Source organism: Colossoma macropomum, unplaced genomic scaffold (genome assembly GCF_904425465.1).
Source record: "Colossoma macropomum unplaced genomic scaffold, Colossoma_macropomum, whole genome shotgun sequence".
In the NCBI taxonomy this organism is placed as follows: Eukaryota; Metazoa; Chordata; class Actinopteri; order Characiformes; family Serrasalmidae; genus Colossoma; species Colossoma macropomum.
Window position 1 is genome coordinate 22,376,346 of NW_023494807.1, and position 20,729 is coordinate 22,397,074.

At 39.0% G+C, this 20,729-nt stretch overlaps 1 protein-coding gene and 2 non-coding genes across 10 annotated transcripts; all 3 read right to left on the reverse strand.

Annotated features, from left to right (window-relative positions):
• Nucleotides 1–270: 270 nt before the first annotated feature.
• eef1da (eukaryotic translation elongation factor 1 delta a (guanine nucleotide exchange protein)) lies at nt 271–16,022 on the reverse strand. Of its 8 annotated transcripts, XM_036556443.1 has the most exons (11): nt 15,891–15,975; nt 14,041–14,088; nt 11,584–12,095; nt 9,183–9,303; nt 7,367–7,438; nt 4,833–4,898; nt 2,627–2,714; nt 2,429–2,529; nt 869–1,063; nt 490–684; nt 271–401 (listed from the first exon to the last, which is right to left on the reverse strand). In XM_036556443.1, the coding sequence occupies exons 3-11, from the start codon at nt 12,093–12,095 to the stop codon at nt 363–365; spliced, it is 1,389 nt and encodes a 462-aa protein (XP_036412336.1). In that variant the 5' UTR covers nt 14,041–14,088; nt 15,891–15,975; the 3' UTR covers nt 271–362. The 8 variants fall into 8 exon arrangements, with proteins under 8 accessions (XP_036412336.1, XP_036412337.1, XP_036412341.1 ...); XM_036556444.1 differs by lacking the exon at nt 7,367–7,438; XM_036556448.1 differs by lacking the exon at nt 11,584–12,095 and having other exon boundaries at nt 15,891–15,972.
• An 815-nt stretch (nt 16,023–16,837) lies between these two features.
• Nucleotides 16,838–16,920, reverse strand: trnal-uaa. Its single transcript has one exon. It is a non-coding gene; the product is annotated as a tRNA-Leu (tRNA).
• Nucleotides 16,921–19,273: 2,353 nt separating this feature from the next.
• Nucleotides 19,274–19,356, reverse strand: trnal-uaa. The gene has a single exon. It is a non-coding gene; the product is annotated as a tRNA-Leu (tRNA).
• Nucleotides 19,357–20,729: the final 1,373 nt, after the last annotated feature.

Sequence of the window (20,729 nt, forward strand, 5' to 3'; positions counted from 1 at the left end):
CCGTCTTTGACATTGATTGTGTAAACCATTTGTTTAGAAAAATGGCATTTTAAAATGTAATATTGCATTGCGTATGTTCTACTGTGCTTAGATGGTAATTGAAATTCATATCTAGGAGCCCTTAAGCAGAAAGCCAGGTAATTCCAAAGGGTTTGCAAACTTTCTCAACTGTACCTCACACATTTCTGCTGACTGAAGTGCTGTAAAAATGCAGATATTATTTAAAAAAAAAAAGTATATTAAAAATAAATAAATAAACAAACCTATGTCTTAGTTTGTAAAGCTTTAACTGTTTATTAGTAACCGTGCAATAGAAAAGCAGCAGTAACTCTGAGGTGATGGGTTGATTGTTGAGGATAGGCTCAGATCTTATTGAAGGCAGCAACGTCAACACTCTGAACCTGTAAAAGGAAACAAGAGTATAGAAAAATGAACTCACATACTCTAAACACTAAAATTGAAATGCTCAGGCAAATACTCAGTACTTACATAGTCCTCAAATTTGGTGATCTCTTCCTCAAGCATGTCGGTTCCGACTTTGTCGTCTTCAACCACGCAGTTAATTTGCAGCTTCTTGATGCCGTAACCGACAGGAACCAGCTTGGAGGCACCCCAGAGCAACCCGTCTGCCTGCACTGAGCGTACGCATTCCTCCAGCTTGGCCATGTCTGTCTCATCATCCCACTGAGAGAAGGATGGATGGGTTAGGTACAGAGCAAGAAGAAAAAGAAGCAAAACCTAATGAGCAACTGCAAATAAGCTTAAACAGGTCTTAAATCAAAGCCCAGTGAGTAACAACCGTGTATCAAAAGAATTGATCAAATCTAAAGCAGTAAAATTGAAGAATGGACTCTAGATGAGAGCTTACAGGCTTGACGTCAAGCAGAATGGAGGACTTGGCGATGAGGGCGGGTTTTGCAGACTTCCTGGCTGCGTACTCCTGCACTCTCTGTGCCTTTATGCGCTCTGCCTCTTCATCTTCCTCGTCGCTGCCAAACAGGTCGATGTCATCATCCTCTTCTTCCTCTTTTACTACCACCTTGGGATTTGGAGCTGGAGCAGCCTAAAGATGGGAAAACGAATCAGATAATGATGAATTGATTCTATTTGTAGAAAGTAATTTTTTAAACCAAGTCACTGCAGGTTTATCACCGTCAAACTGACTGCATAATGTATAGCCTGGTTCCGCACAGAGATTTGGGGCTGATGTAGTTTCACTCTGTTCGCGAGTATAGTGGAAATAAGCTAGCTTATTAAACCGAGTTCCCAGTTTTTCATGCCAGGACTCACATGTAGAGGTAGTGTTGTTCCAAGAAACCCACCAAATATTTTTGATATAAAATAAGACAAACTTTTCCTTAAGCTTTCAATATTTTTCAATATTTTAATATTGAGCTTTTGCTCAATATTACTGTTATCATTCAAGAGGTACAATATCATATCAACGACTGGAACACGCATAGGCCTGCACTATGGAGCTTCACTGAAAATAACTAGTCGTTATTGACAAAGAGGAGTATGTGAGGCATGTACAGTACTGTGCAAAAGTCAGAGACCACCCTTCGTTTATTAAATATCCAATGAAAATGGATCTAAAGTACAAGTTATGCCTTTTTCAGAGAAAACCATAAATAGAAAACATTTAACAGAAAGCCTAAAATTTCAGTATTTAGTATGTCCGCTCTTTGATTTTATTACGTTTGGTAAATATGCTTTCAGTTTTATCAAAGAAATCTGCAGGGATATTTTTCCACACCTCCGAAGTTCAGTCTTCGAAGTTGGCTGCATTTTCCGCTTTTCACGATCCATGTAATCCCAAACATATTCAGTGATGCTCTGGGGTTTAAAAGAAATTGAGCTTTTTCAATCATTTTTCTTTGACTCAGTATTTCCAGGTGCAGGTGGATTATGTTGTGTCTAATCTCCAGAAAAAGGAATAACATTGGCCATTTTGATTGGAAATGTAATAAATGAAGGGTGGTCTCTAACTTTTGCAAAGAACTTTAGCTCTCAGTAAAAAGCAAAAAAATTTCAAGCTTTGAGCGCAGCGACCGAACATTACTTCTGTCACGGTCTCGTTGCACTCGGTAACTGCCCTATTGTGCCTGCTGCATAAAAAAGGCCAAATTGATAACGCAGGGCACTTTGGAAGCAGCAGCGTATCAGAAACAGCGATTTAGTTCTTTTAGCTTTGCTCTTTTGGAAAGACAAAAAAAAGTAATAATCCTTGAGACCCACTGGTCCTCACAGTGCGACCTAAAAGTAGGACGCAACCCACAGTTTGAGAACCAATGACCTCAAGTATCTGACAGCACAATCTGACAGTTTAGCAGCAACGCATACGCAGGCACTGGCCATTTCACTAACATCTATCATAGTAAGTCTTGCAGATACAGTGTGTGGAGGATGTGCATCTGCCTTTATTTACCTGCGGGGCTGAAGCTGGTTTGGTTGGCTGGCTCTGGCTTTTCTCTAGCACTGACATTCTGGACTCTAGTTTGGAAAGCATGGCCCTCAGGTCATCCACGACTGACAGGATGGAAAGACATCAAAACAGGAGAGCTGTACATTAGCTGCAGTTGCAATATTTTGTACACACAGATTGATGGAAGGCACAAACACACACCTTTGTGCAAGTTCTTGTTGTCCAGCTCCAGATTCTTCAGGCGTGAGAGCAGCTCACTCTGATCTTCTGTTTTGCTGGCATTCTGACTCTGTGGCCAAGGACGAAAAGATGAAAGTTAGAGACTTGAATTGCCCAGAGGAACCTGCTGCGATAAACACGTGTGAGTCAGATCTCCTGACGCAGGTGCGCTCTCCGCAGAGGGCAATGCTAAGCTCTGAGTGAGCACACTGTGATACGTTCCATGCAGGTCTATAATATAAAGATATCAAGAAGGCTTGAATAGTACAGCATTTGCCCTTTGTTATTGCAGTATTAGTCTTCATAGTGCTGATACTGCAGAAGTGCACAATATGCAAATGAGCCTCTAAAAAATTATTACATATTTTACTGATTTATCAGAGGCCCTGTTCACACTTGGTATTAACATCTGTCTCAAATGATCTGATCATAAGTGGACAGTGAGATCCTGATGTCTCAAATGCATCTCAAAGCTTAGGACTTTGGCTTTCTTGACTAGAGGAAGGATACCGGCCACATTTATAATGGCACTCTCTCATGAAGTTTGTCGTCAGACAGAAATGTGGTGCTATTCCTTGTTCGTGTGAATGTAAAAGCTTTTAGAAACATTTAGATTGCAATCACTCTAAATACAACATAAAAACATCTGGAGGAGGAGATGAAGGAATAAACTTTTTAAATCAGCTGCATTTGTCTTTACTGTGATAAAGCAGGTGATTAGTCTTCTGTTTGCGACACATCAGGACACTTTAGTGTTTGCAGTATAAATTTTATGTGGTCACATGCATCCCTGACCACTTCCGAAGGGGGTTTGAGTAATCACACGGCATCTCTGAGACAGAATGGACCCCGTTCTCGCCTGTACTTTGCTCTGTCCACTTATGGCCAGACAACCCATGACACAGGCTAATGCCAGGTGTAAAAGGAGTCTCAGATGTTCTTTGTTCATATTTCAGCAAATGATTTTGGTCAAAATGACGCAGGACAGGCTTTAACCATGTCAATGGCTTATCAATGTAAACCAAAGGCATACTGCAATACACAGAAATACAACAGCAATTTTGTGTCCAGAACATGCAGCAAAGGTTCATATAAAGGTCCAGGTGTATGTATAAGCGCAAGCGCAAGCGCAGCACAAAATGTGAATTGAGGTGCATGGTTTAAAAGGTGCAGCGTAAAACCATAACAGTCGAAAGGCTAAACAAAAGAGAAAATTAAAGTTTAGACATAGGAGTGCTAAAAAAAGATCTTTACAAACAAACGCATTCTACAGGGGTATAAGTCTATTCCAAGACTGTGAAACAATAACATCTATTGCAAGTTCATACTGTGGCCAAATCAAGGCACAGCTTGCACTGCATCACATCATAAACCTACATCTGAAACTTAGCGTTCATACGGTATTATTCCATTAGTAAATATAGTATGTATATATTAGCAAATATCCAGCATGTGTTTCAAGGCTCATGTCTCCATTTATCTGCTGCTATAGTTAAAGGAAGCTCCCCAACAACACAACTTTGAGACATTACCGCAAGTTTACACCTGATTTTAAAAGGGGGGAGTAAAATGCTCGCAAAACTGGCTGACGTTAGCTGCCCCAACGTTAGTAAATTGAGTGGAATATGTATTCAGTCAGACTTCTTGATTCTCTTATGTTTTTCTTCATCCTCTCTCAAAAGCATATGCATGAGAGAGAAAAACAATTTGCATTTTTCCTCACAAATGACTAAAAACTTGTAACTGTGAACTGTAAGGGCCGTAACATTTCTGTCCAATTTTCAGTCAAAATACAGACGCTTGGTGAAAGAAGGAAAAAGAAGAAAAAAAAAAAATGTGTGAAATGTAAACATTACATGATAGACAGGCCTCATTTTCACACTGGGCTATGCAATTTTAACTTTGCAAAAAGCTACGTCTGCCTTCAAAAGGCAAGCATGCAAGAGTAGCCTTACTCAGTAGGCATGTTTACATGGTCTAATAAAGACACACAAAAATGGCACATGCATACATGCACACAATTCACACGCACACACATACAAAACACACAACACACAATCTTTAGCTGTAGCTTTAACTGTCTGATGCAGTGAGAGGTAAGAGGCAGCACAGAGCTTGTGTGTTTGTGCATGTTTCTCTCTCATGCTTTGCCACTCTGCAGTGAGGCCCGCAGTGCCGTGGCACTTACAGTCTTGCGCTCGCGGGTTTTTTGGGGACGCGAGTGCCCTTTACCCGGCTGTAGGGCTGCCTTCACCTGAAGGGAGTTCACAAACCCCCCCACGCGCACACATACAGGAGAACAGAGAAAAATCAGCAAGGTCAGTTAAGAGTACTGTATAAGAGTTTCTTTTAAAACACAGAAAAGAACAGAGAATGTATTTCAGAAACAAGAGAGAGCAGGGCTGTCGCAATTGAATGACAAAACCATTGTTTTTTTGAATTCTCAATGAGTGACTAATGATTAGTTACTACATCTCCCTGCAGTCCACACTCTAAACCGTTTCACAGTTAAATATTTACTGTTGACTGTTACTATTTATGCATAAATTGCAGACACATGCACCTTTTGTGTGTTACAGACCAAATAATATGCTTCACTTTATTAAAACATTACAATGAGCCCACAGGTAAAACTTTGCAATGTTTCCCCAAGAGCCACCCAAACGCAAAATATGTAGAGAAAAATAAAGTTTAACTCCCTGAGGGTTAAATTTCGCTACTGGTCCCCCTTACAGTAAGAAACAGCTTCATGGACACAGCCAATTATATATGATAAAAAGTAACATAGGAAGCCCCCAAAAATAAAAAAATAATTATTTTCTTTTTATAGTCTGCCTAGTTCCAGGCTTTTGGAATATCTGAAATGCTATGCATGATTTGATATTGTTTAGTTAACAGTTATTTTGAAAAAATATAAATAAGTAAAAAATATATGACTACTTTCAGAATTCATTGTCAAAATAATCAAAATAGATTACTTAATTACTAATGTAATCAACAGTGACAGCCCTAAAAGAGAGTCAGAATATATCTACTTGTTCCTTCGGGTACAAAACTAGCACATACAGACTTTTTCCACTTGTCATTTATTTACATACATATTTCAGTTATACTTCTTAATTAGAAAAACATTGAAAAGACAAACATCCCACATGTGGTTTTTTAATGCAGTTACTACACATTTACATGGTTAAACTGTATCTGTAAGGAAAACACAGAGTGAAAGTTTGTTCATCCGACTCCGGTACACATGGCATGTTGCAGTCAATGAAACCACAAGCCACAGACACAAAAATACCCTGAGGCAGCCTGTGAGGCAACAAGCTCCCCCTGACACCACCAAGACGAGTAGACATGAAGGTGATTACTGAGAGAGTAGGACATACACACTGAACTACAGCACACAAGGAAACAAGCTTGTAAGGGGAAATGTAAGCACGACATACAAAACACTGTACATGCATAAGGCCACAGACCTAGCTACACACACACACACACACACACACACACACACACACACACACACACACACACACACAACCACACACACACACACACGTATATAAGAATGGTCACTGTCAATAGAAAAACATGTACCAATGCAAAAAACATGGAGATACATCATTTGAACACAGCAGCCATGATTTATATTGAGTGACAATTTCATGATGAATGGACCAATGGAAATGCTCCAAAATCAAATGGAATAAAATCTCTTGACATTAACTTACATTAGAAGTAAAGAACATTTTTACATGTTTTTCTTTGGACAGAGACAATATATTACACCCGCAGACAGATGCCAAAACTGCTAGTTTGATGCTGCTGTTCTATCGGTTGTCCAGAAACCATTTAAGAAGATGTCCTGAGGAAATATAAAAATAAACTAACAAACATTGGCTATAGATGTAACATTTTTTCTGAGTTCGACTGTAAAAACGTAAAATTATCACGTTAAAGTGACAGCATTTAGTTATAACGACGCACTTGTTATTTGTTCCTAGACAGACTGGTGGTGCAACTGAATAGGATAGCGTAGTGGCACTACAACTGATTCTACAATGTACATTTTTTATTCTGATGCCTAATAATGCCCGGTCTGGGAGCACAGCGTCTCCAGCAGAGCAGCACCACCTGGGTGTGAGTGAGGGATTGAGCATCTTGCCCAAGGGCAAGGGTTTACCCAGTCAGTCCTGGGATTTGAACCCATGACCCTCTGGTTGCTGGCTCACTTTTCCTACTCTTAGGACTTTCTGAAACGACGCAATGCAGTCTAGTTCTGGTCCTAAAGCCACCCAGGACCAGTGTTGCACTAGTGCGGCACTGACCTCCAGCATTTCTGGCTCTCCAACTGGTGACATCCACTTCAGCACTGTGCGAGAAATCATTTTATGCAGGGGTAATGATCACTGCTGCAGGCTAAAGTGAACTTGAAAGCCATACCCACAGACTGTTACAGGCAGATAGAGAGAGGTTTTTCCATTTAATTGCCCATTCAAATCATGAGCACATCAAGGCCAGGCACTTTAGGGAGCGGGACAGCAGTGATTGAGTGACAGTGAAGAGTGCACTCTGAGTCACAGGGACAAAAACTATTCAGTCCAGTTAAAAATAACAAAGTAATGCCTCCTTCTACATTTATGCAGAATGCATTCTGATTAATGGAGGTTTGAAGCATGGGGAGTTTGGGCTGTATTCTGGCTGGGGAGGGGTAGTACTCACTCCGTCTAGGGACTGCTGGATATTCTGGCGGGCTTTAACAATGTCCTGCAGGATGGCACTAGCATCTCTCTCCTGAAAGGGTACAGCGGGGTAGAGAGGGCCGAGTCAAACGGGCAAGCAAGAGGCAGATGGGGAGAGGGCAAGCAGCAAGCAGGCAAGCAGAAAGACACATACACTCACATACATACGCATAAAAGGTGGGCAATATGGAAAAAGACAAACAATACTAGAAAGAATTTATCGTAATTGATATGAATCATCTTTTGAGGTTTGCGAAAAAGTTAAAACAGACAAAATGCAAGAACAGTAGTCCTACATTTATTAAAAGGCTTTAATAAACTATGAATATCATTACTTTTTCGTAAAGTAATATTTACAGAAATAAACTGTTTAAGAAATAATATAAGAACAAACAACTGGTTTTTTTTTGTTTTTTTTTAATTATGGCAAAATGGGCTTAAATGGACTGAAAACCTGTATATGCACTGTATAAGGTTATTAAACACAGGCTTTTGTTTACCAGCTCTTCTGTAATACAAATACCAATACTGAAACCTTGAGTATTGACCAGTACCGATCCAATATTTTTTCGTTTGAAAATTACTAAGCTTTTAAATGAGCCTACTTTCATTGGAGCACTTTTGACTGAGCATCTAAAAGTAGGCCATCATGCTGAAACTACTCAAAACACTCCTACACACACTACTACACCCCAAGAATTCATTCTTTATTCCCTCCGATAGCCAATCCAGCATACCTGGTACTGTATTTGTGCAATCTCCAGTTTCAGCTTGTTTGGTCAGATTCTGAGGGAGAGTGTGTGAGTAGATCAAATTCCAAATGCGTTGTTGCAGAATACAATCAAGTGAACAAGATTGGCTGTGAAATGCTTTACCGACTGACAAACAAAATAACATTTTGGTTAATCTGGCAATTTTCAAAAGCTGAGCTGAACCTGATATTGAGAGAGTTTTTGGCTCCACCTATAAAACAAAAAAAATGGTACTACTTTTTTGGTAGAAGGAATTGAAAATATTAAAGCGTCTCTGATTAAGGATGAATGATTTGAGGAAAATATTCATTTGTGATTTCTCTGGCCAACATTGTCTTGGCCATTTAAATGTGACTATTTTCTTTACAATTAGCTTGAGGCCAAGACCATCAGCACATCTATTTTATCAGGTTTCGTGTTTTAATGCCAGACTGCCAGTTCACGAACTGTGTTATCATGTATCATGTATCTTGTGATTTGAAAAAAAATAATTTCAATAGAAAAACAATTCATCGTTGAGTCCTACTTTTGATACAATATTCGGGGCTGCTTTGCTTAACTGTTGTATAAAAGCAATAGAACACTTCATCATGTTATTTGTGAAAACACACACACCTGTTCTATTGCTTAAACTTGGCATGAAAACAATATCATATTGTCCACTTCTACATGCATACATAGATAAACTCACACTCTTCACACACCAGCTGAAGCAACAAAGATGGACAGCATCAGGCAGCCATGCAACTCATGAGGGAAAGAAAAAAAGCTTCAAAAAAGAATGCTCATCCATGCTTCGCTTCCTGGCTATGGATGGACAAACAACAGCTGAGCAAAACAGGCAATCAGGTCCAATCAAAACCAGTGCTCCTCTAACTGAAATATTAATACAGTTCATTATGTGCTGTCACAATCGTAGACGTGGATCATCAAGGATTTAAACATGGGTCTAGTCTAATCATCATCAATGCAGGAAAGTCACAAGCCCCAGCTGAAATAATTTCCTCTCCATGTGTTGTGTTCAGTTCCCAAAGGAAGCAGTACCTGAGGAGCCTGAGAGATGCCGTTTATTCCCTCGTAGAAGCGTCTCTCCGCCTCATCATATTTGGATTTTTCGAACCAGATCTTCTCCTGGGCAAGGCACTGAAGGTCACTCATTTTGGTTCTGCAGGAAGGGAGACGAGACAGAGGGCAAAACGTGGGTGCTGGAGTTAGAATTTATGTAAGAGAGAGACCAAGCAAACAAGTTCTAAATATACTGAATGTACCATCGTTTTCTTTTTAGTGCAAGTGTAAAGGTGTTTCAAATTAAACTGCATTAAAACAATGCGACAACAATGCAGCCCCCAAAAACTATGTACTGAAAAAATATAATTATTAAAGTAAATTGAACACAGGAACACAAATGGGATAAAAAAAAAAACAACTAAACAATCCATGTCTTTGAATTGACAGTTCTCTAACTGACTGACTGACCCATCTATGTTCCACCAACAATGCACTCTTGCATAGCAACTGATGAGAATTAGGGCAAGCTTTAAAGACCACTCAACCTAAGAAGAAACTGTACATATTTTTCCATGACACAGTTACAACTCCGTGATCAAGCGTTTTTCATACTGTACTGGTTACCCATCTTGCTGGGGGGAAATAGCATACAGAGTGTCAATGTATGGGTGTGGCTAGAAATAATGCAGACCTTTGATTGGTCACAATCATCACAGGATCATAAATCAAAACCCTAAAGCGTTACAACAGCAAGTTTACAGGAAGCCTGACCACCTCCTAAGACAGCAAAACAATACAGGACACCTGAGAGCAAGCCCTCAATTAATAGGGGTTAAAAATGTAACCTTTCTAATCATTTGTGCAGGTCCTCAATTGAAAGTAGAAGGACATATTCCATTTTTGAAAAATCTAAGAAAACGTTTACAATTATGTTTGTTTTTCCACAGCAAACAGGTTTTGGGCCATAGTGCACTAGCATTACCGCTATTGAGTGCTGATGGGATGGCAAGCTGATCTGCTAACTGGGCTACGAGAAAAACCAGTTTTACACATCAATATTATGTCTCCTCACATGAGAAGTATTTTGGTATTTCTGACTGTTAGCATTATTCAATTTATAAAGTCAACACTGTAAACATATATTGTGAATGAGATGCTAAAAACCTATCTGATGTTTGCAGACATCCTTATAGTGTGTAAAACCCCATAAAATTTGTATTAAATTCAAATTAAATAGTTGTTCTGGCAATCATAATTTCCCTCCATTTGGTAGTCTTCATCTGTGACAATGTTAGTAACCAACTAGTCTGGAATGCACTAGGAGCTGCAGCAGAGGCTTTAAACATTTGAATAGACGTTTTCTGCATTCAAATTTCTTCATGCTTATTCAATCATATGTTTATCTTTAGAGATCTTAAACACACAAAAACTGCACCCAATTTATCCTCACACTGACACATCTGACACAGCCTACAAAATAAGTGTTTTGAAACTATAATGTACCCAAAATTTTTGTGTTTTACAAAAGAATACGTTGTGTGCATCAATTTCTCATAAGGCAGATTTTTTGCTTGCATTCTGTAAAGCTTGCCCAATCCAGCAACTGTTTCTATGAAAGAACTCATTTGTGGGTGGACCATGGATGAATACATATTTCTGTCCCAGATATTACAGCAATTTAACTAATTTATCCAACAATCGGTAGTAAATCTCACTTTACTATTATTCATAGTGGAGACAGTTTTTAAACTCCTTTCTAACAGATTTTAATACAAAGCCTCTTGAATATTTTAGTGTCTGTTGCCATTATGTTTTATTACTGATTTTATACTGATTAGGCTAATGATTAGATAACTTTGTTAAATCCTCCAAATATCTGAGCTGCAGCTCAAATATTTATACAGAATTTCAGGGTATAAAAATAGCTTAAACACAAGCAAAGCTAAAATACAGTAAGTACTGTATGTAGTTACAGTGCTAAACCACACAGATCTAAACTTCTATCACTGCACTATGGCGTGATCAGCGCACGTCTCTGTGAGGACGAGAGGCCACCACGTGTCTCTCTCTCTCTCTCAGTAAAAACCATTTGTTGCTTTTGCTGACAAGGCCAATGAACAATAGCGCAGGCCTAGCATACTCCGGTTTCTTCCTGTCAACTGGCTGGCTACTGGCGCCCATTTGCTTCCATGCAGCAGCTATAAACCACGCACAAAACAGGTTTTGATGTGAGGATTCATGTTTGCAGAGATTCGGGACGGGATTCCAAAACTGCACTCAGTGCAGACAAGCACATAAAACAAACAAATACATAAATAAACAAAACATAAGTTAACACATTTATGTGAAAACACTGATTTCAGAAATCAAGCAGAAAATAAGACAACTGAAAAGAAAACGAAAGGAAATATCGTCCCATGCCCTGAATGTGCCATACTTGTCCCGTCCTTTCTGAGGGGTACGTTCGGTCTCTGAGAACACCCTCTTCCTGCCTGCTCCCCTGGGCGCCCTCCGTCCCCTCTGAGGCTCAGACGATGAGCGATGGTGGCTATGGGGCTGAGGGCTGCCCTCCTCACGGCTTTGCTGGCTGGGGTTCCGCTTAGCTCTAAACACCAGGGGCCGATGGAGCCGGTCCCTCGGAGAGGACGACAGTGGGGGGGCCCTGGTCCCCGAGCCAAAGTTCTGAAAGTAGCCCTCGGCTTCTTCATACATGCTGCTGTTAAACCACACAATCTCTCCCCTGGCGCCCTGCATGGGCCCAAAGCCCTCCATGAGGTTTCCCTCCAAGCCCTGGCTCTCTGAATGGGACGAGCGGTTCTGTCTTCTCCTGGCCCCGTGGAGGTCATCCCCATTCAGGTTAGTACTAGGCAGGTTGGGACCGTTCCCTGAACCCTGCCTGGGCCTGCCTGTGCCTCTGGCCCAGGACTGATCGCCCCTCTGATTCTCCATCTTGTGACGAGTTACAGTAGAGACAAAAGGGAAGGGGCAAGTGAAAAGGAAGAAGCTAAACAATAGGGATGGGCTGAGTTATTTGAATATATGGATATTGGAACTAAGCACTCGTTTTCAGGTATTTGAATTTGAAAGAGACATCTAAGCAGAGCTATATATGGACAAAAAGATGAAAAACGTATACAATGTAAAGTTGTGCGACCCCAAAATTTCGCTGAGGTCAACTGTTAACTCACATGCCTAAAATACAAAGATAAATCACAAAATCAACTGAACAATTAAGTACAGATCATGCTAGCTGCACCTAGGCCTGTCACAATCATGACATTTTAGCTGACAATTAATTGATATACAGATTATTGTGATTAAAGATTTGATTGTCCACTTTGTTTGTTTTATGTGGCCAGTAAAGTACAAGTCTAAAGCAGCTAAATTGTAATAATAGCTTATTAACTACTTAGCCAGCTCTGTATTTTGCAGCTAACAGGAGATTTACTACACTGTATTTTGCGTAACAAGTGTCCACAGCTACACAGTCAGCCAAAGCTTACATTTTAATCGAGACTGTGAAAATGTGAGCAAGACACATTTGCTCTACAAGTATACATGCTAAAGCAAGAGTAACATACATTCCTCCTCAACATGTTATAACACACAGTTACAAGTTAGAACTTTAAGTTAGAAAAAAGTGATTTCCATTATTCACGTTTAATTGACTCTGGCCAACTAATGAAAATGCATCCAGCTCATATTATTCTTGCTGCAATACAACATGATAATGGCAATATGATGTGAAATCTAAGACTGTGGAAAATAATTGTGTTCAGATTAAATAACCGCCATCATTTGAGATAATCACAATCGGGTGATTATGTAATAATTGTGACAGGCCTAGCCGTCATCAATAAACAAATGCAAACTTTTCATGTTTGTGCTGTATTTCATAATAATGCACGTTTTTTCTTCATTGAGACATTACATGTTATAAAATGTGAATATTTGAAGAGCAAAAAAGTAGTTTAAAAGCCCATCCCTACCAAAGAATTAGTTCAGTTTTTATTAGATGTACCAAGCAACTGAGGGTGGAAGGCAACAAGGTCATATGCATCCAAAACACTTCAGAGACAGAACAGGTCAGCAGCAGCCAGTCAGCCAAACAGGCCTGAATACCAGCGCTTTCATCAACTGTCTTGATGAAGGGCATCATTACACATGAGCTCTTGTTAATATTTTATCTTTATTGCCATATGATAAGATTTTCTGGTGATTCGGTATCTTCTGTACAATCCAAGAAAGTAAAAAGAAGGTTTGGAAGAAATAAAGCAAAAACAGGAGGGGGGTCAGGAAAACTTTATAAAACTCTCATAACTTTACAAAACAGTAAAAAAACATTCATTCATTCTTAGATTTCAGAATATTAATACATTTCAAATAATAATAATAACAATAACAATAACAATAATAATAATAATAGGCTCATGATATATTGCCCAGCCATGGAATCCAAGGTTGGTCAATAGATAAATGAATAAATAAATTCACAATAATAAAATTAAAAAGTAGCAACCAATAAGTTCAGCCAGTAGCTCATCCATATGAATTACAACATGCTTCTTCAGTGGCAAACAAACCTTTTTCAAAAGGGCTAAATATCATGCTTAAAGACCATGCGTGAATTATGTAACAGGCTGATAGTGATTTAAATTAAAAAGAAAAAAAAAATACATACAAAGAGAATTTTTCCCATCAATATATCAACTCAGGGAGGGTCAAAAGATGCCAGGAAACATTACAAGCACTCCACACAAATGACATGTCTGAACAACACAGATCCACAGTCCTTTACATTCTGGAAATTTGAATGCCCATCAGTGCCACACTACCACAGACAACATGCCTCTACACGACACAGCTGCTCGCCATTCTCTATTCAAACACTCACCTTCTGATGTGCTCAGAAAAAAAGTGAAGACGAGGCTTTGCAGGTTCTCTTTAACAATAAGCATTGACCGTTAGAAGTAATGAAAGAAAATGTGCAAAGAGTGGGCTACAAAAGTTTAAGCACCCTTTTTTTTAATGGAACTGAAAAAAGTCTCAGTGTCTGTGTGGTAAAAGCTCAAGCCTATTTTTGTAATTAGTGCTATATCCTCAGACCACGACAATGACACAGAGATACTGCTTTTCAGTTTTAGCATATTTTACATTTTTAGATATATATTAAATAGATAATAAGCATTCTATCCATGATAACACCCATAAAACAGCAGAGTCCCTGTTACCAAGCGGTTTGTTTGCAGTTTCTTTCTGTTTTGTGCTCTTTACACAGGGCATCCCTGTGTCCAGCACCAAGTTTAATGCAGTTAGCATATATTTACACTTCTTAATGCTTCTTCTGCATGAAGGCATAAACTTTCACAACTCCAAAACCTGTAGTGTGGCAAAATGTCATATCACGATACTCTTATTATAAATTATAAAACACAATCTGTCACAATATATTTTTTTCTGACATCTGATAAGTTAGAATAGACAAAACAAGCCCACATTTTAAAAAATTACTATCAAAAAAACTAAATTCAATTATTTGTATTTAACATTTTACACATTGTGCTGCACTTAAAAAAAAAAATTAAACAGGACTAATTATGCTCTTTTTGTAATCAAACATGGAGTTGATAAGTGGCTTTTAAGTACTGACGGAATCAGTAATATGCTCAGAAAATCATATTGTAACATATCATGATGCAATTTATCATGATTAAGAAAAATATCGTCATATTGACCAGCTCTACAGCCAACTAGGAAAAACTGTAATAAAAAGTGTTACCATGCTGAGGCTGTGTCAACTCCTTCTAACTTAAAGTTCATCAATATACACAATGTGTACTATTATATACCAGGGGTGCTTAACTTTTTGCACAGGACTGTAAATCAGCATTTAAGCACGAGTTGCATGAAACAGTACTGCTTTTAAGACAGAAAAGAGCTGGGAGGTTAAAAGAAATGAGTGACCTTACATTTTCATCCTGGGCAGCAGTGGTAAGACACAATATGATCAAAGCATGAGAACATGGTTATATGAGGATGGGGCTACAGTCATTACAGAAGGTCAAGGTGTCAGTGGTCTCAGGGGTCTGAGTTTCACCAGTGTGAAACGTCAGGTAACTGAACACCTTTGTCAGCTTACTCAGCTTTCGCACAAGAATGAGTGGAAAGCAAATTCACTGCCTCGAACGTTTCCGTTAATTAGATATCCAACTTAAACACATGCATAACTATGAAGGCCATACAACCACGAAGCTGAAGTCAGCTTCTTATTTCACCTTAAAACCGTGCGGCGGTTACATTCTGGCCCATGTAGTTAGCTAAAGGTGTCAGAATGCTCAGAATGTAACTGCTGCACTATTTAAGGTGGAACGGAAAACTCGAGTTGAAGCTGGCGAATAGGAAGCCAACTTCAGCCTCTCGTACACAAACCAAAGCTACTTTGACAGTGTTTTTTTGGAGGTACTTAAAAGTCTGAGTACTCTGTCGAAGAAAAACCCAGTTAGCCAAGTGTGACTCGGTCACTGACAGCTTTGCAGTTACAGAGCTCCCTCATCTTAGCTCATCTAAACATGGCTATAGATAGACTTCCCCTCGTCAGTTTAACCCGCTCGCGTTGCACACTCACTCGGCCACGTGGCGAGACTACAGCACTAATAACGAGTAATTCTAGCCGGGCTGTTGGACAATTCCAGTTGGAAATGCCGTACATCTCAATATATCGCGAAAAAACTACTTTTCACTTACTTTTGGGGTTATGTATTTCACAGCCGGAGGACTGAGTGAAGTCTCTGGCAGAGCGTGTTGTTCAGAAAAGGACTCTCCGAGCCGGGTCTCTTCAACTTATTCTTAAAAGAGGGGGGGGATTACATATTTTACGCAGTCATACTGGTGACCCACTGTAAAATGTAGCCCATTTAGACAAAGTTTCAAGCATCAAATGTTTTTTGTTGTAGCAAGATTTTGTGTATTAACGATCAAAACTAAACAATGGTTTGCAGAATCCCAGGACAGGAACCAATGCATCACCCCTCCACGCCTCCTGGAGTTGGTACGTTCCACTAACTTTGTTCTGTCTAGTGAGTCTGTCAAAGCAGCCCACAAAAAAAAAAAACACATGAGAGGGTGACACCCGGACACGTTTCTTTTTTTCTGTTACATTTCCTTTATTTATACATTTAAAAGTATTTCATTGAGTATTTCACTCTAAAAATGATAATTTCCACTTAGGATCTAGAAATCCACAGTTTTCATTAGTGAGCATGAAGCTCCTTTTCTCTGCTTCCAGTTACAGAATAATAGTATAGTTTTAAGGCTACATTGCAAATCTTCGCAGAAACAATGACAAATTCATTACCAAACCTAAAAACGGATTTTTAGCAGTGAATTCAAAAACATAAATAAATGAGGCCTGACACGAATCCCCCACAGAACAGGCCTATACATTAAAAACCTGTAGACACAACAGCACATTTGTAGGCGAAGAATTAAACGCAGACTCACATGGGGGAAAATATTCAGAAGAGCAAGATAGACGAACACTTTTAAAACGGCAAGCGATATTTAAGACAGTTAGTACACAAACTCTGTTTGTACTGTAGACACACACAGAGGGTTGCGTTGGCTGAACGCCTCGCAAAGTATCGACCGTCCACAAACACATCTGGTTACTTATCAAAGGTAAAGCAGACGCTTACCAGGAGTGGGGTTCGAACCCACGTGGACATTTGTCCATTGGATCTTAAGTCCAACGCCTTAACCACTCGGCCATCCTGGTGCACATGATCTAGACATTTCCATGTGAATCACGTTCACATGACCATACTGGTCATTCTGACAAAACAGTTTCAAATCAATAAATAACTAGTTTAATCATCGCGCAAGAATTATAAAATTAAATAGGTCAGTTGGAGTTACATTTGGCACAGCACCATATTTTATTTTTCTGTAATATTTGTGTCCATGTCTCTGTTTCTTATTCCTGTTATTCAACATTTTTAACCATCGCTTTTAACTGTGGAATCTCTTGAATTTAATATTTTGCTCTAAGCAGGAAAAATCTGTCAATGTGTTGCAGTAATAAGATAAAATTGCAAAATGCAATATTGTGTAAAATATATATGTTTAATAATTCGCTTAAAAAATCCAAACAACAGTAAACATATTTTAAAAAGAAAAGTAGTGGGAGAAAATGTAACACTTTCTTTTGATAGTCCACTGTAGATGCTCAGTCTGTGTTTAACTAACATTTAACTAATTATCTATTAAATGCACCTGAACTTGAAGTTGAGTGTCGTAGATTTTATTAAATCTAACATTAACCCTAAATCTAACCCTAATCTTAACTTCAACACAAAACCTACCCTACTCGTAAACCTAATCCTAACCCTAATGTTAAGTTCAACACTAAACTTATACCGACTCCTGAACCTAAACCTAGCCATAACTTCAACCCTTAACCAACACCTACTCCTAAACCTCATCCTAACCCTAACTTCAACACAAAATCTACACCTAGTCTTAAACCTAAACCTAACCTTAACTTCAACACCAAACCTACACCTACTCTTAAACCTAAACCTAACCTTAACTTAACACCAAACCTACACCTACTCTTAAACCTAAACCTAACCTTAATTTCATAACAAAACTTATACCCACTCCTAAACCTAATCCTAACCCTAACTTCAACACAAAATCTACACCTACTCTTAAACCTAAACCTAACCCTACATTAACACAAATTTCCTTCTTCTAAAATAGCAACACTCCCTAACTCAAAGGGGGTTAGACCGCAGAATTCATCCAACAATCTACTGAACAGAATGTCAACAACTATCATGAACAGGATTCAAACCTTCATACCCATCAGTCTACTGGGGCTTAAGTTCAACACTGAAACCTCTCAGCCATCCAGTTAGGTTTTTGGCTGGAAGTTTCTGATTTTTGATTTAATCTGATTCAAACAAAGCATTCAGACATATTATAACATAACTTCATACTCCTTCGCTATTTTATGACAATTCAGGGCAATTCCTGGATCTGATAACTCTTGTAAGATGACAATCTCTACAATTAGGAATGTTTACTACCATGTTTAACAGTTAACAGCATAAAATTTGAATTGATAACACCCTTTGACCAAACGTGAACATCTACATTTGTCAAAGTGCAACAAGCATTTCATTCCATTCTGAAGATGCAACATTTGTTATCTTGAGCTTGGTACATCCCTGTCAAAAGCACATACATTAGGTGCTGTCCAAGAATGGGGTTTGAACCCACACAGACATTTGGCCATTGGCTTGCAAGTAAGAATTCTTAACCACTTGGCCATCCAACTGTCACAGTAATCGTACTTGGTGAGAATCAGACAAGACATTCACATTAAAGTGGCAATGGCCAGCCATGTGCTGCACATCAAGGGATCCACCATTGATGTCCTTGTAGTGACAGGATCAGCTGACATCACCAACCACTGGCATGGGGGACAGGCAGTGTCCTCTGATGTGTTCAGAGAGCTGGGAATGTCCGTTCTTCGGCTTTGGCCTACATCTTCAGGCAAATGATGGACATATAAGAGAACTGAAAGCTGGAGTCCAGCCTGCTTTCTCTTCTCTGTCATACCAACTAAACCTGGTAATGATCTGATGACTTGAGATGTGTTTGAGCTAGAATTTCACCAAACTCTGTATGAATCTGCCCCTCCTGGACCAGAGTTTCCCACCCCTGACATACAGGGACAATTCAAGGGGCTTCAGCCCCTCTGGTTTTTATCTTAGCCCCCCTATTTTTTTTTTTCAGTTCACTCTTTTACAAAGAAAAAGCAGTGAATTAAAAAAATAATTAAATGACTTATGATGAACCCCCATAGAACAGGCCTATAAACTAAAAATGTGTGAACACAACAGTACATTTGTAGACTAAGAATAAAAAGCAGCCTCATATGTGGGAAAATATTCAGAAGTGCAAGATAGATGAACATTTTAAAACGCTGTGGAGTTTAAGAGAGTTTATACAGTTTATTCATAGTGTAGACACATGCAGTGGGTTGCGTTGGCTGAATGCCTGGGAGAGCAACGACCATCCGCAAACACATTTGGTTAGTGGTCAAAGGTAAAGCAGAGGTCTACCAGGAGTGGGGTTCGAACCCACATGGACATTTGTCCATTGGATCTTAAGTCCAACGCCTTAACCACTCGGCCATCCTGGTTCACATTTCAGAGATTTTTCCATATCAGTCACATTCACATGACCATACTGGTCATTCTGACAAAACAGCTTCAAATCAATCATCGGGCAGTTAGTCAAGAATCATTCAATTAAATACATCAGTTGGAGTTATATATACAGCAAAAAATTCAACTATTATTTTTGTTTTTTTAAATTTTGGGTTTTTCTCTGTCATACCAACTAAACCTGGTAATGATCTGATGACTTGAGGTGTGTTTGAGCTTGAATTTCGCCAAACTCTGTAGGAATCTGCCCCTCCTGGACCAGAGTTTCCCACCCCTGACATACAGGGACAATTCAAGGGGCTTCAGCTCCTCTGGTTTTTATTTCAGCCCCTGAAATTGTTTTTCAGTTCACTCTTCTACAAACGAATGAAGTTCCTCAGATTTTTGTAATCAGCAAATTAGTTAAAGGCATATGGCTACGGAATGTATTACCGTTAGAAATCAAAACACAAAATTAACTCTTTTTGTTCATTTTTTTTGTTCAGGTTTTTAACGTAAATGTGAAACACTGGCTTAAGCAGAGAACTTGTGAACATTTTGCAAGTTTTAGTTACATGCACATAAAAATGCATTGATAGTGGGAATAAAATTCACCTTGAGTTTGTGGTTGTAGATTTTTCTGCGTGTCCTGTTTTGTTCAAATCAGGCAAGTAATAAGTTATTGATTAATTCAAGCCTCTCATGCTACAAGTAGGGCACATATAGAAAAATGTGTGCAACTTGAAGGCCCTTTTGCATTCAGCTGTATCAGTATTTCAGATTTTTTAGGGGCTGAGCCCCCTCTAAGAGTCCTAAAACTGCTCCTGATACATCTCCAAAGCATAGGACCAGAGCTCTTGCCAGAAGTGGAGTTCAACCCCACAGGAGAACTTGCCTATTGAGCTTTATGGCCATTGTCTTAACCCTTCAGCTATCCAGCTCCCATTAGTCAAAATGATCTTGGTAGACTGAAGACATAGACCTTGAGCTGGTGAAGTTATCTGCCACTTTGATTTCTGCTTTTGAAACAGTATTCTTGTAGAAGAGCTGTTTGTGAACAGTCTTATTGAAACTATGTTTTAATGGGTAAAATCTTAGTACTGGAACATTCACTGCCCAGTTATTTTCCCTAGCAATGACCATATGATGCTTATCATTAATGAGTGATTGCACATTTAGACATTCACACACATTCCCAATAGCTGCAAAGCAGCATGTGCAGCAGGTGCCCACTGACTGTGTGTGATATTGTACAAAAAGGGGTAAAATAAATAAAATAGAAATAGTCAAAATTGAATGATTACACTAAAATAAACGATGTGTAATCTGTTTGGTTAAAATGCCTGTATTGTCCATGTCATACTTTCTA